This window comes from Heptranchias perlo, chromosome 9 (genome assembly GCF_035084215.1).
Source record: "Heptranchias perlo isolate sHepPer1 chromosome 9, sHepPer1.hap1, whole genome shotgun sequence".
Lineage (NCBI taxonomy): Eukaryota > Metazoa > Chordata > Chondrichthyes > Hexanchiformes > Hexanchidae > Heptranchias > Heptranchias perlo.
This window is the reverse complement of record NC_090333.1, coordinates 69,247,868-69,263,613: the sequence shown is the minus strand read 5'-3', so window position 1 is coordinate 69,263,613 and position 15,746 is coordinate 69,247,868. Positions and strand designations below refer to the sequence as shown.

The 15,746-nt window shown below is 45.8% G+C and overlaps 1 protein-coding gene across 2 annotated transcripts in view; it reads right to left on the bottom strand.

The window, feature by feature from the left end:
* The window catches only part of prdx6 (peroxiredoxin 6), a 39,164-nt gene that overhangs the window by 20,328 nt on the left and 3,090 nt on the right, over positions 1–15,746 (bottom strand). The window contains exons 1-2 of one of the 2 annotated variants that reach the window (XM_067990721.1): positions 6,347–6,397; positions 970–1,064 (exon numbers count right to left, since the gene is read on the bottom strand). In XM_067990721.1, coding sequence (XP_067846822.1) covers positions 970–1,064; positions 6,347–6,382 — 131 coding nt within the window. In that variant the 5' untranslated portion in view covers positions 6,383–6,397. Of the gene's footprint in view, positions 1–969; positions 1,065–6,346; positions 6,398–15,746 lie in introns of those variants that run through there. The other variant, XM_067990722.1, reaches the window with a different exon arrangement.

Here is a 15,746-nt window from a genome sequence, read left to right as displayed (position 1 = left end):
ATGTCAATGAAAAGAAGGCCAGTATAGAAGCAAGATACTGTGATGTGTTAATTCATCACATCATGCATTTTCTGCTGTTAAAGCTACCCCAGCAAGGATCCAATGTTCTTGGGAGAGGTTGAGCAAGAGGGGAAGGAGAAACTTTTGTTTTCAAAAGGCTTCAATAAGTTGGTTGAAGTTTTCATGAAGTGAAACCCAGAACAACCTTAGGTACTGCAGCCAATCTGGTAGGTGCTCTCGTTTTTATTAACAAGCATTAATTTAACCAGGGTACAGACGTGTGAGGAAAAAGAGTCAATAGTCATGCCATCTAGACCTTTGTGCCCTTAGGGAATGGACTGATAGCGCATGGCACTATCTCACTCTTAACACAGTGCTGGAAGATCTCTGGAGCGACAGATTGCAAACCGACTCTCGAAAGCAGAGATCCACAGGGAGTACTGGGTTACTTGTATGTATTCAGAAACAGGTTCCCAGATCGAATCCCGTCCTTTTCTTATCAGACCACATTCCAAAAGCTTTATTTCTCCATAACCACACATACTGCAGAGCAAAGTCATTGCGACTGCGCACTGCTCTCCTTCGCCGTGCCTGCAGAGTCGCAAGCTCGCTTCCGCTCCAACAGTATGACACGGCATTTCTAAAATTATATTTTCGTTCACATTGGTCATTGCCTTTGAAGACTAAAATGTCACAAAATCACACGGTTTGTCCAGATTGTCTTTTTTTTCCCTTTAGGATCGTGCCAGCGAAATTTCTAAGCTTGCTGAAATGATGTTAAACAGCCGCTCTTGCACCCAAAAAAAAATGCAGTTTAAAACAAAGGATTTTGCCTACGTGATTTTGCTACACATTAATATACAACATACACATAGTAACACTGCGGGCTCCGCGCAGGCAGCGCATCTCACCACCTTCTACACGCCTGAAACTTACGAGCTGTTAGAGCAATTCAATTTCATAACTTACGAGTCTCCCAGCCAATCGTGGAATTTTATCTTTCCCACAGTCGTCTCAGCTTCAAAATTCGGGAACGTGTCGCCGAGATTGATTCCCATTACTGTCTATTTGGGGGGGGTGGGGGGGAAATTACAAAGAATAATGATCAGTACCTGCAATGGACAGGGAGAAACTGCATATAAAAGGGGGCGGAGAGTACGGCAGTCTGCACCAATAGGTTAAGTGAGAACACGGATGTGCACCTCATAGCAGTTTGATGTCTGTAAGATTTAGGCGAACGACGTAAAAGTGTATCACCAAGCTCACTTGCAGCTAGATTAGCAAGAGCCACGAATGAACGTCAACTGAGAGCTTTGCAAAATTATTAATGTCAAGTCAATGGTAGTGGTTGTTGGAGGCCAATCATCTCAGCCCCAGGGCATTGCTGCAGGAGTTCCTCAGGGCAGTGTCCTTGGCCCAACCATCTTCAGCTGCTTCATCAGTGACCTTCCCTCCATCATAAGGTCAGAAATGGGGATGTTCGCTGATGATTGCAGTGTTCAGTTCCATTCGCAACCCCTCAAACAATGAAGCAGTCCGAGCCCGCATGCAGCAAGACCTGGACAACATCCAGGCTTGGGCTGGTAAGTGGTAAGTAACATTTGCGCCAGACAAGTGCCAGGCAATGACCATCTCCAACAAGAGAGTCTAACCACCTCCCCTTGACATTCAACAGCATTACCATCGCCGAATCCCCCACCATCAACGTCCTGGGGGTCACCATTGACCAGAAACTTAACTGGACCAGCCACATAAATACTATGGCTACAAGAGCAGGTCAAAGGCTGGGTATTCTGCGGCGAGTGACTCACCTCCTGACTTCCCAAAGCCTTTCCACCATCTACAAGGCACAAGTCAGGAGTGTGATGGAATACTCTCCACTTGCCTGGATGAGTGCAGCTCCAACAACACTCAAGAAGCTCGACACCATCCAGGACAAAGCAGACCACTTGATTGGCACCCCATCCACCACCCTAAACATTCACTCCCTTCACCACCGGCGCACAGTGGCTGCAGTGTGTACTATCCACAGGATGCACTGCAGCAACTCGCCAAAACTTCTTCGACAGCACCTCCCAAACCCGCGACCTCTACCACCTAGAAGGACAACAGCAGCAGGCACATGGGAACAACACCACCTGCACGTTCCCCTCCAAGTCACACACCATCCCAACTTGGAAATATATTGCCATTCCTTCATTGTCGCTGGGTCAAAATCCTGGAACTCCCTTCCTAACAGCACTGTGGGAGAACCTTCACCACACGGACTGCAGCGATTCAAGAAGGCGGCTCACCACCACCTTCTCAAGGGCAATTAGGGATGGGCAATAAATGCGGCCTCGCCAGCGAAGCCCACATCCCATGAACGAGTAAAAAAAAAAGTCGACTGGTAGGAGACCGTGGGCAGATGTGTGGTGATCATAGGAGGCCATTCGGTCCATTGTGCCTCTCTGGAACAGCTATCCAATTGGTCCCACTCCCCTGCTCTTTCTCCATAGCTCTGCAAATTTTTCCGTTTCCTCTTCTCTTGCTTTGGAGTCTGACCTTTCACTTTTCCAGCTTGAGCAATGGATACATGGCCCTTACTACACAACATTCGAGCAACTACTTCTACAGTGCAGTGCTGTAAGAATTAACCCAATAACAGATATAATTTAGTATAATTATAATCAATAGTAGAAGTAGAATGAAACGTACTATGAATCTATGTATCTTTAAATGTAAACTGTACTGTGTATTAATATAGTATGAACCATGTAACGTGTATTCAATAAAAAAGTGCGGGTGAGCCGAGAAAGGTGCATGATGGTTATTATAGTTGAGTTTGCAGCTAAAACTAAGAGAATGCTGACAATATTAAAGTGGGAATTAACAGACCTTGGGGAAATCACAGGCACTAAGGGAGGAATTTTCTGGAATAGCATAATGTCTAAAAGACATGTAGATAAAGGGACTGAAGGTTAATTAAATCAAGGAGTCATGCAGGCTTCGGCCTCCCTATCTCGAGCCTCCGCAAGCTAGTGAATAGAAGTCTATTTATACAAACAGTTCTGTGAAGGCTGGCAATGTAAACTCTAAGATAAGGTACCGTTAAGTCTGTAACAAGGCACGGATGGTACCAGGAGTTGTGCTTGGAATGTAACTTCTGAAGGTTGAGAGACATGACTAATGGTAAGGCTGAGAGATGTGGATGTGATAGTGAACTGCCACATAGACTGAAAATCGGTGAAGAAGAGACCTCAAAAGGCTGAGGAAGGCGCGCAAGATTCTGGCAAGGAAGAAGAGAACTCTTCAGTCAACAGAACACAGCAAGAGAGAGAGAGAGAGACCGCACCGCAGTGACTTGGAGGGATACTTCCAAGGTTTCAAGGAACAGACTGTGACTATTTCTCTTTGTTAAGTATCACTTTTTTTGTACTAATTGTGATGTGCTTAATAAATCTGTTTTGCCTTTAACTTTAAACCAGTACCGTGGTGGTTTTGTTGTTGTCACGAACCAGTCCTTAGATTGGATTAAATTATAATCCTGAAAGTAGGGGTTTAAATCCTACAGTGCTCACTGATACCACATTGGCAAATTACGGCATCATCATCTAAGGGAGTGCCAGCCAAAAGGATCACTCAGTCAAGTATTTATCCAATTCCCTTTTGAGAGTTAATATTGAATCTGTTTCCTCCACCCTTTAATGTGGAGATGCCGGTGATGGACTGGGGTGGACAAATGTAAAGAATCTTACAACACCAGGTTATAGTCCAACAGTTTTATTTGAAAATCACAAGCTTTCGGAGCTTACCTCCTTCGTCAGGTGAGTGAGTGAAGGGTTTTAAAATCGCATAGCATATATTAGGCTGGGAGACAATCACAGCAATCAAAGGTGTCATTGGTGTTCAGACAGGTTAGCGAAGGAAAACATTACATCCCAGTATACTGAATACACAATGGGTCAGATTACACAGACAGAGAGAGAAAGAGACCCGAAAGGCAGAGAGTGAGAGAGAGAATGTCCAGTTGTATTAAAAACAGATAATTTTTTTTTCCCGCTGGTGGGGTTCTCCACCCTTTCAGGCAGTGCATTCCAGATCATAACAACTAGCTGCGTAAAAAATTTTCTTCTCATCTTCCCTCTGGTGCTTTTGCCAATTATTTTAAATCTGTGTCCTCTGGTTACCGACCCTCGTGCCAGTGGGAACAGTTTCTCCTTATTTACTCTATCAAAATGATAGATGGTAGATGTGATTGCACTAGAGAGGGTACAGGGGGATTTACAAGGATGTTGCCAGGACTGAAGAATTTTAGCTATGAGGAAAGATTGGATAGGTTGGGGTTGTTTTCCTTGGAACAGAGGAGACTCAGGGGAGAAACTTAGAAACATAGAAAATAGGAGCAGGAGTAGACCATTTGGCCCTTCGAGCCCACTCCGCCATTCAATATGATCATGGCTGATCCTCTATCTCAAAACCATATTTCCTCTCTCTCCCCATACCCCTTGATGCCTTTTGTGACTAGAAATCTATCTAGCTCCTTCTTAAATATATTCAGTGACTTGGCCTCCACAGCCTTCTGTGGTAGAGAATTCCACAGGTTCACCACCCTCTGAGTGAAGAAACTTCTCCCCATCTCAGTCCTAAATGTCCTACCCCGTATCCTGAGACTGTGACCCCTTGTTCTGAACCCCCAACCAGGGGAAACATCCTCCTTGCATCCAGTCTGTCTAGCCTTGTCAGTATTTTATATGTTTCAATGAGGTCCCCTCTCATTCTTCTAAACTCGAGTGAATACAGGCCGAGTCGACCCAATCTCTCCTCATACGACAGTCCTGCCATCCCAGGAATCAGTCTGGTGAACCTTTGCTGCACTCCCTCCATGGCAAGTATATCCTTTCTTAGGTAAGGAGACCAAAACTGCACACAATACTCCAGGTGTGGTCTCACCAAGGCCCTGTATAACTGCAGTAAGACATCCTTGCTCCTGTACTCAAATCCTCTTGCAATGAAAAACAACGTACCATATACCTTTCTAACTGTTTGCTGCACCTGCATGTTTACTTTCATTGACTGGTGTACAAGGACACCCAGGTCCCTTTGTACATCAACATTTCCCAATCTACCACCATTTAAATAATACTCTGCCTTTCTGTTTTTCCTTCCGAAGTGGATAACTTCACATTTATCCACATTATACTACATCTGCCATGTATTTGCCCACTCACTCAACTTGTCTAAATTGCCTTGAAGCCTCTTTGCATCCTCCTCACAACTCACGATCCCGTCTAGCTTTGTGTCATCAGCAAACTTGGAAATATTATATTTGGTTCCCTCATCCAAATCATTGATATATATTGAGAATAGCTGGGGCCCGAGCACTGATCCCTGCGATACTCCACTAGTCACTGCCTGCCACCCCGAAAAAGACCCATTTATTCCTACTCTCTGTTTTCTGTCTGTTGGCCAATTTTCAATCCATGCCAGTATATTACCCCCAATCCCATGTGCTTTAATTTTGCACACTAACCTCTTATGTGGGACTTATCAAAGGCCTTCTGAAGATTTAAGGAGATTTAATTGAGGTATATAAAATTATGAAGGGCCTAGATAGAGTGGACAGGAAGGATCTGTTTTCCTTAGCAAGAGGTCAATAACCAGGGGGCATAGATTAAAAGTGATTGGTAGAAGGATTAGAGAGGAGTTGAGGAGAATTTTTTCACCCAGGGGGTGGTGGGGGTCTGGAACTCACTCCTGAAAATGTAGTAGAGGCAGAAACCCTCATCGCATTTAAAGGTACTTGGATGTGCACTTGAGGTGCCACAACCTACAGGGCTATGGACCAAGAGCTGGAAAGTGGGAATAGGCTGGATAGCTCTTTTTCGGCTGGTACAGACACAAAGGGCCGAATGACCTCGTTCTGTGCCATAAATTTCTATGAAAACCCCTCATAATTTTGAGCACCTCCATTAAACCTCCCCTTAACCGTCTCTGCTCTCAGGTGGGAACAGCCTGTGTTAGTTAGGTTCGCAGGACCACTCCTTTAAACTGGTTGAATAAGTCAAATTCTATTTTAGTTACATGGGATTTTCTGGTATTCCTAGAGTGTTTTGGGGGATTCCGTCCAATTTTGTTCACGAAAACTGCAAATCGGTGGCCTTGCCCATGAAGGCTGGTGATTTGGGATGAAATGTCATTGAACATGGAGCCTTATCTCAGCATGAATCACTGAGGAGAAAAAGTGCAGGAAAAGGATAAAATGATTTATTAACAGCAGATCATTGCTGCTTCATGTTATTACTAGTTCCTACTGCTTTGAAAAATAATCATAATAGATCCAAATCTCATGGTGCTACTCACATACTTGTTTGGATTGGACTCTTCTCTTTGTCCTGCCCATTGCTGATGGCCAGTGCTCTACCCTGTGAAAGAATGTGACGCCAAAGCTAAAACATTAGACACAAAATATATTAAACAAGTATAAAAATAACAGGTCTTGATCTGTGCATTCAATGCAAAAGATATTGAATCCATTAGGAAAATTGATTTTATTTATTGTAATCCGAGAACAGTGTCAAACTTCACAAGACTCTCCCATATTGCTTCAGACACACTCATGCTACATAAGAACATAAGAAATAAGAGCAGGAGTAGGCCATATGGCCCCTCGTGCCTGTTCCACCATTCAATCAAATCATGGCTGATCTTCGACCTCAACTCCACTTTTTTGCCCGATCCCCATAGCCCTTGATTCCCCTAGAGTCCAAAAATCTATCTATCTCAGCCTTGAATATACTCAATGACTCAGCATCCACAGCCCTCTAGGGTAGAAAATTCCAAAGATTCACAACCCTCTGAGTTAAGAAATTCCTCCTCATTTCAGTCTTCAATGGCTGACCCCTTATCCTGCGACCATGCCCCCAGTTCTATCTTCCTTTTTTTCACACTGTTTAAAAAGCCAAAACCATAATACACTCTTTCACATCACTTTTTCTTTGGACCCGTGTGGACTCTACGTCACTTGATGTTTTACTTTTATATCCCTAGGACAATTTACTTTGTATTATTTTCTCATGTACTTTTTTTTGGCTGCTTCATTGCCATGTCCATTTTCCGATACTAATTCTTGTCCCACTGCTATATTTTTCACTCCGAAAAGCCCAATCCCAACAACATAGTGTATGGACCTTACACTTTCTTTGCCCCTTTTCTAGCACTGCACACCACTTTACAATTCTTTTATTCAGCTACACAAAATGTATGTGTCCTGTTACAATACAAGGTCCAAGCTATATTGCAAATTGCTTTTTACCATTGCATTTTACTTGTTAACTTCTCAGTAACATGTTTTGCATGACTTCATCTCCTCCCCATCACAAACACCTCCTTACACCTCCGTTACATCGTCCATCTCCGCCCGTGCCTCAGCCCATCTGCTGTTGAAACCCTCATCCATGCTTTTGTTACCTCCAAACTCAATTCATCTCCAATGCTCTCCTGGCCGGCATCTCATCTGCCATCCTCCATAAACTTGAACTCATTCAAAGCTCTGCTGTCCATTTCCTAACTCACACCAAATCCCGTTCACCCATCACCCCTGTGCTCGCTGACCTATACTGGCTCCTGTCCGGCAATACCTTGATTTTAAAATTCTCATTCTCGTGTTCAAATTGCTCCACGGCCTCACCACTCCCTACCTCTTAACCTCCTCCAGCCCTACATCCCTCCAAGAACTCTGTGTTCCTCCAACTATGGCCTCTTGTGCATCTCCCACTTCTTTCATCCCACCATTGGAGGAGGTGCCTTCAGTCATCTAGGCCCTAAACTCTGGAATTCCCTCCTTAAACCTTTCCGCCTCTCCCTCCTCCTTTAAGATGCTCCTTAAAACCTACCTCTTTCACCAAGCTTTTAGTCACTTGTCCTAATATCTCCTTCTTTGGCTCGGTGTCAATTTTTGTCTGATTATGCTCTTGTGAAGCACCTTGGGATGTTTTACTACATTGAAGGTATCAGTCCTTTAAAATCTAATTACAGATAGAAACATACACAAATCTGGTTTGATATGTGCTTATGTGTATATTATAGCAATCGATAATCTAATTGATCTAGTGATGTAATTTTAAGCGTCAGCTTAGCTCAGCAGTAGCCTCTCACTTCCGAGTCAGGTGGTTGTGGGTTGCAGGCCTGGAGCACGTAAAATAGGCCTATGCTGTAGAGAAGCGAGTACTGCATTGCTAGAGGTGCCACCTTTTGGCTGAGATGTCAAACTAAAGCCCCATCTGCCTGATCAGTTGGACGAAAAAGGATTCCATTGCACTATTCAAAGAAGAGCAGGGAGTTCTCTTGGTGTGCAGTTCAATATTCATCCTTGAAACATCCCCTGATACCAGAAAACATCTTCCACATTTGAATGAATTGTCTGAACCAACTCCATCCAAGCAACCTTGATTTTAACATGCGGGTGGGCTTCTGCTCCAGAGAGTATCAGCCTCTTTTGCTGCAGCAGGACATCCAAGGCATCCTCAGTGAATAAGAACATAAGAAATAGGAGCAGGAGTAGGCCATATGGCCCCTCGAGCCTGCTCCGCCATTCAATAAGATCATGGCAGATCTTTGACCTCAACTCCACTTTCCTGCCCGATCCCCATATTCCTTGATTCCCCTAGAGTCCAAAAATCTATCCATCTCAGCCTTGAATATATTCAATGATTCAGCATCCACAGCCCTCTGGGGTTGGGAATTCCAACGATTCACAACCCTCTGCGTGAAGAAATTCCTCCTCATCTCTGTCTTGAATGGCTGACCCCTTATCCTGAGACTATGCCCCCTAGTTCTAGAGACTCTAGCCAGGGGAAACAATCTCTCAGCATCTACCCTGTCAAGCCCCCTCATAATCTTATGTGTTTCAATGAGATCACCTCTCATTCTTCTAAACTCCAGAGATTATAGGCCCATTCTATTCAACAGTGGGACGGGAGAGTTTTCCTCGCAATTCTACTTGCAACTGCAGCAACTTTTTCTAAAGCTTTGAAGATGGCTCTGCACCCAAAATGTTGACTTGTCTGTTCTCCCTGCAGATGCTGCTGTGTATTTCCCTGTTTTTGTTTCCAATTTCCAGCATATGCGGTATTTTGCTTTTTACTTTTTCCAAAGCTTGTCAGAGTTCTTTCACGGAAAGGGGAGCTTTCCTCACATCTGAAAAGAACACCCTTAAATTGTGAACAGCAGACTTTTGAGAGCTCCTGCCTCATGGAATTTCCCACCACCCAGACACCTGTGTTAGGAGCCTATTAAAGTTAGGAGGAGGGGTTAGCCATGCAAAATTCGACAAGCCCAGCCCTCCCATGCCCTCTCCCAGCATAGGTGTGTCATGGGCAGGCAAATCCCCGTTTTGCTCCTATTGCAATTTTGGGGCTGATATTCCACAAGTAGCCTCGCCCATGATCTACACGTAGTTACAATTATTTGTTTTCAGTTTACAGTCAAATCCCTTCAGATATGTCCCAGTATTCGAATAGCTTTGCAAGGTAGCAGTAGGGGTGTGACCTTTCATTTCCCCTGCCCCCCACTCCCTGTCCCAACCCCTCAGCTTATATCTATCTGATGCCCTGCGTGGGTAAATAGCTTGCTAGCATTTACTGTCTCGGCTCACAGATGAAGAATACGGGTGAGTTACTGATGGATGGCTGTCACCTTATTTCAGCAATTGGCAGTGCGTTTAGAAGATGGTAGGGGGTGGCAAGAGGAATAAAGCATAGTGAATGGGCCAGGAGTGAGTTACTCACTGTATTTGAGGATTTCAGATAGCTGATATAGAGCAGGATGCTCTGTGTAATTTCTGTCAGCTGAGATCCACAGTCAATGTTGTTACTGGGTTTATTTAGCACATCAGTACTAAAACACAACAGGATAAATCCCATGCAACCCATTGCAATTTAATGTGTGATAGTCTAAATTATCAGTGGATGTAGTATATTTGGATTTTCAAAAGGCATTCGATAAGGTGCCACACAAGAGGTTGTTACACAAGATTAGGGTCATGGGATTGGGGGTAATATATTAGCATGGATTGAGGATTGGTTAACGGACAGAAAACAGAGAGTAGGAATAAACGGGACATTTTCGGGTTGGCCGGTTGTAACAATTGGGGTGCCGGAAGGATCAGTGCTTGGGCCTCAGCTCTTTACAATATATATCAATGACTTAGATGAGAGGACTGAGTGTAATGTATCCAAGTTTGCTGACGATACAAAGCTAGGTGGGAAAGTAAGCTGTGAGGAGGACGCAAAGAGACTGCAAAGGGATATAGATAGGTTAAGTGAGTGGGCGAGAAGGTGGCAGATGAAGTATAATGTGGGGAAATGTGAAATTATCCACTTTGGTAGGAAGAATAGAAAAGCAGAATACTTTTTAAAAGGTTAGAGACTAAGAAATGTTGGTGTTCAGAGAGATTTGGGTGTTCTTGTACACGAATCACAGAAATTTAACATGCAAGTACAGCAAGCAATTAGGAAGGCCAATGGTATGTTGGCCTTTATTGAAAGGTGGTTGCAGTACAAGAGTAAGGAAGTCTTGCTGCAATTGTACAGGGCTCTGCTGAGACAACACCTGGAGTACTGTGTACAGTTTTGGCCTCCTTACCTAAAGAAAGATATACTTGTCTTAGAGGGGGTGCAATGAAGGTTCACTAGATTGATTCCTGGGATGAGAGGGTTGTCCTATGAGGAGAGATTGAGTAGAATGGGCCTATAACCTCTGGAGATTAGAAGAATGAGAGGTGATCTCATTAAAACGCATAAAATTCTTAGAGGGCTTGACAGGGTAGATGCTGAGAGGCTGTTACCCCTGGCTGGAGAGTCCAGAACTAGGGCTCATAGTCTCAAGATAAGGGGTTAGGACCAAGACGAGAAAAAATGTCTTCACTCAGACGGTTGTGAATCATTGGAATTCTCTACCCCAGAGGGCTGTGAATGCTCAGTTATTGAATATATTCAAGACTGAGATCGATAGATTTTTGGGCACTAGGGAATCAAGGTGTTGACCAGAGGTCACCGGTTACGGTTATTGGCTTAGTACAAAGAGGAGAGAGTTAATTCTCAATTCGCTTTATTAATGTTATTAGATCATGTACATATAGCCTATATGTCTGGTTAGATATAGGCATGCAGTTTACAACAGGTTATACAGTTTTATACCCAAACTCGGATTTAAACGCACACCCACCAGGTTTCTCTGACACTCCCAGAGTGGTCACAGAATAGAAAGGATATTATATTACCTGGAAAGGAGAGCTGACGCTGGCCAGGCGTTCCGTTCTCTCTCTCTTGACGTCGTCTCTACGTCCCTGACATAGTCTCTACGTCCCTGACGTAGGGTCTCCCACTTTCGCGATGGTTAGTCTCCGGAGTTTCGCACACACACTGGCACCAAGCCTGCAATTCTTCAGTCTTATTTCCAAGTCTGTCGTTTCGAATGATGCTGTCTTTCTCCTATTGGCTTAGATTTCCTCGAGTGGTCGATGTCATCCCCTGATTGGCTCTGTTCCAAGGGGTTAGGTAGCATCACCTCATTACTCCTTTTCTAAATAAGGACCGGTGTCTCATCACAGTCCCTTTGTCTCTTAGAAGCGTACCTAATTCAAACCGGTTCCGGCCAGCTCAGACCAGTGACTGAACTCCAGGTCACTTCAGTTCAAAAGTTAGTCTCTTTGCCTGAGTGTTAGCAATTCGAAATAAACTCAGTAGTTTTCTGCAGCCCCTGGCCAACAAAGGGATATGGGGATAGGGTGGAAAAGTGGAGTTGAGGTCAAAGATCAGTCATGATCTGATTGAATGCCGGAGCAGGCTTAAAGGGCCATATGGCCTATTTCTGCTCCTATTTTTTAAGTTCTTATGAATCCCCTCAAATTGCTCCCACCACCAGACATGTAGCCACCAGTACTGCTCTCCTATGTTGTAGTGACAGACCTGTGCACCCCAATCTTATACAGTAATAGACCTACACCACTCAAGATCCTTAAGTACACAATCCAGGCTGATAGTCCAGTGCAGTACTGATGGAGCACTACACTGTCAGAGATGCTGTCTTTCGGATGATTTAATGGAGGTCCCATCTGGCCTTTCAATGAATATGAACGATCCAAGGGGACTATTGAAAGAAGAGCTCTCCTGGTGTCCTGGCCAATATTTATCCAGCAATCAACACAACTAAAACAGATTATTTGATCATCTATCTCATTGCTGTTTGTGGGATCTTTCTGTGCACAAATTGGTGCCATGTTTGCCTTAAATTACAACAGTGACTACACTTCAAAAAGTACTTAATTGGTTGTGAAGTGCTTTGGGATGTCTTGATGATGTGGGAGAAGCTAAATAAACATAAAAACATGAGAAATAGGAGCAGGAGTAGGCCATATGGCCCCTCGAGCCTGCTCCGCCATTCAATCAGATCATGGCTGATCTTCAACCTCAACTCCACTTTCCCACCTGGGGCCCGATTTTACCAGGGGTGCGGGTTCTCGGCAGGTGGGCCAGCGGGTGCGGTGAAATTAGTGGGTTGCCCGCGCGATCGTAGCCACTTACCTGCTCCTCCGGGTTCCCCGCTGCTGATCTGCGCGTCGGGCGGGCTGCGCATGCGCAGTAAGATCTGTCAGCTGGAGGCGCTCTATTTAAAGGGGCAGTCCTCCACTGACAGATGCTGCCACAAACAGCAAAAATTACAGCATGGAGCAGCCCAGGGGGAAGGCTGCTCCCAGTTTAATGATGCCTCACCCCAGGTACCATTAGATGGGGTGAGGAGGAGGGGGAGGACAGAGATTTTCCACCCGGCGGGCGGGAGGAAGCGGCCTGCCTCTGCCACCAAGAAGGCCTGGCTCAAGGTGGCAGAGGGGGGTCACCAGCGCCACCAACATATCGCCCACCTGCATACAGTGCAGGAGGCGCTCCAATGACCTCAGTAGGTCAGCCACAGTGAGAACACGTAGTCTTTCTCCTACACTCCGTCTGCCACAACACTGCCCCCACCCCACATCTCCTTCGGCACTGCCAACACTACTCTGTCACATCACCCCTCATACCCACTCAAACCTCATCCTCATCTTACCTGCACCTACTCACCTCGCGAGTACTCACCCCGCCACTACCACGCAACCCAATCCTCATACAATCTCATGGCTCTATCCCATACTCACCCTCTCGTGCATCTCTCTCACGGCCAGCCTCACTCAACCTGCCACCACCTGTGCTGCAGCCACAGGGCATGCATCACATATGTGCAGTAGGCAACGTAAGGCAAACGTGTCGTGAGCATGAAGGGGATGCACAAGGGTGTTTGAGGGTTTGTCATGGTTCTTACTTCTATTGAATTAAAGAACAACTCACATCACACATTATATTGGCACCACTACTGCCATGTCTTCGCGAATCCTGTCCGGTTTGTGCAATAATGCCCGCTCCTGGGTATCCCTATGAGGACCCACCACTGATGCCACCCAGTGTGTCACTGCAGAGTGGGTGTAGGTGTATTTGCAGGGCTCTTCTGCGCAGACGACTGAGAGACATCGGGGATGTCCCCGGTTGCAGCCTGGAAGGCTGTGGAGCAGAAGTTCGGGAGGGCAGTGGTGACTTTGACAGCGACAGGTAGGAAGATGGTGCACGGGCCAGCCAGGAGCAGCTCGGCATGAAAGAGGCTGCAGATGTCCACGGCTACATGTCGAGTGACTCTGAGCCTCCGTGTGCACTGCTGCTCAGAGAGGTCCAGGAGGCTGAGCCTCGGTCTGTGGACCCTGTGGCGAGGGTAGTGCCCTCTGCGACGCATCTCACTCTGCGGTAGCCCTCCCTCCTGCTGTACAGGTGGATGTGTCACAGCACTCTGTTGTGGAGCTCCACGTGTCAGAGGTGGACGGCGTGGATGGCGAGGCTGGTGATGCTGTTCGCCCTCCGAGGAGGTCATGACTGCAGCTAAGGCGGCCCCCATCCACAAGATGTACATCTGAGGGGGTCCGCAAGGTAGGTACATGTCTCCGGACCCCGGGGTGAGTGTGCAGGTTGGTGACTTCGACCATCAGGAGGAGGGTGGTGGAGGCCAAACTTTGTCCCAAGTGACAGAGCGGCCTCCTGCAATGGGTGAGGGACTCCCCCCCCGCCCCTCACCTGTCAAATGGACCTTTGCAGCTGCCACAGGCTGACAGCTGCAACACGTCCATTTCAACTGGGAGTGTTTCCCCCAGTGTGTGAAACAGTCCCATGTTTATCCAAAATCACACACAGTCCCTTAATCAGGTCAGTTAATGACCTCAACAAGCAAAGTAAATACTCTCAAGTGGCATCCCGCTGGCTTTAATTGCCTGCGGGATTCCCACCAGCAGGGGCTGCGTGCGCACGCCGGCGCGTCATCGGGGAACCTGGAAGTGGGCGGGATCGAGGCGCGATCCGGTCCCGCACCTGGATTTCGGGATTTTCGGGGCCCCCCCGCCGAGAACGCACCCGGTAGCGGGTGCTAAAATCAGGCCCCTGATCTCCATATCCCTTGATTCCCCTAGAGTCCAAAAGTCTATCCATCTTAGCCTTCAATATATTCAATGACTCAGCATTCACAGCCCTCTGGGGCAGAGAATTCCAAAGATTCACAACCCTCTACGTGAAGAAATTCCTCCTCATCTCAGTCTTGAATAGCTGACCCCTTCTCCTGCGACTATGCAGTTCTAGACTCTCTAGCCAGGGGAAACAATCTCTCAGCATCCACCCTGTCAAGCCCCCTAATTATCTTACACGTTTCAATGAGATCACCTCTCATTCTTCTAAACTCCAGAGAGAATAGGCCCATTCTACTCAATCTCTCGTCATAGGACAACCTGCTCATCCCAGGAATTAATCTGGTGAACCTTCGTTGTACCGCCTCTCAGGCAAATATATCCTTCCTTAGATAAGGAGACCAACACTGTACGCAGTACTCCAGGTGAGGTCTCACTAAAGCGCTGTACAACTGTAATAAGACTTCCTTACTATTGTACTCCAACCCCCTTGCAATAAAGGCCAACATGCCATTTGCCTTCCTAATTGCTTGCTGTACCTGCATATTATCTTTTGTGTTTCTTATACCTGGACACCCAAGTCTCTCTGAACAACAACGTTTAATAGTTTCTCACCATTTAAAAAATATTCTGTTTTTTTATTCTTCCTACCAAAGTGAATAACCTCACATTTCCCCACATTATACTCCATTCTGCCACCTTCTTGCCCATTCACTTAATCTGATAACATCCCTTTGCAGACTCTTTGTGTCCTCTTCACAGCTTACTTTCTCACCTAACTTTGTATCATCAGCAAACTTGGATACATTACACTCGGTCCCTTCATCTAAATCATTAATATAGATTGTAAATAGCTGAGGCCCAAGCACCAATGCGGCACCCCACTAGTTACAGCCTGCCAACCTGAGAATGACCCGTTTATCCCTACTCTCTGTTTTCTGTCCTTTAACCAATCCTCTATCCATGTTATTATATTACCCCCAACCCCATGAGCCCATACCTTGTGTAACAACCTTTTATGTGGCACATTATCGAATGCCTTTTGAAAATCCAAATATACTACATCCACTGGTTCCCCTTCATCTACCCTGCTAGTTACATCCTCAAAAAACACTAAAAAATTTGTCAAACATGATTTCCCTTTCATAAAACCATGTTGACTCTGCCTAATCATGTTATGATTTTCTAAGTGCCCTGTTACCACGCCCTTAATAATGGATTCTAGCATTTTCCC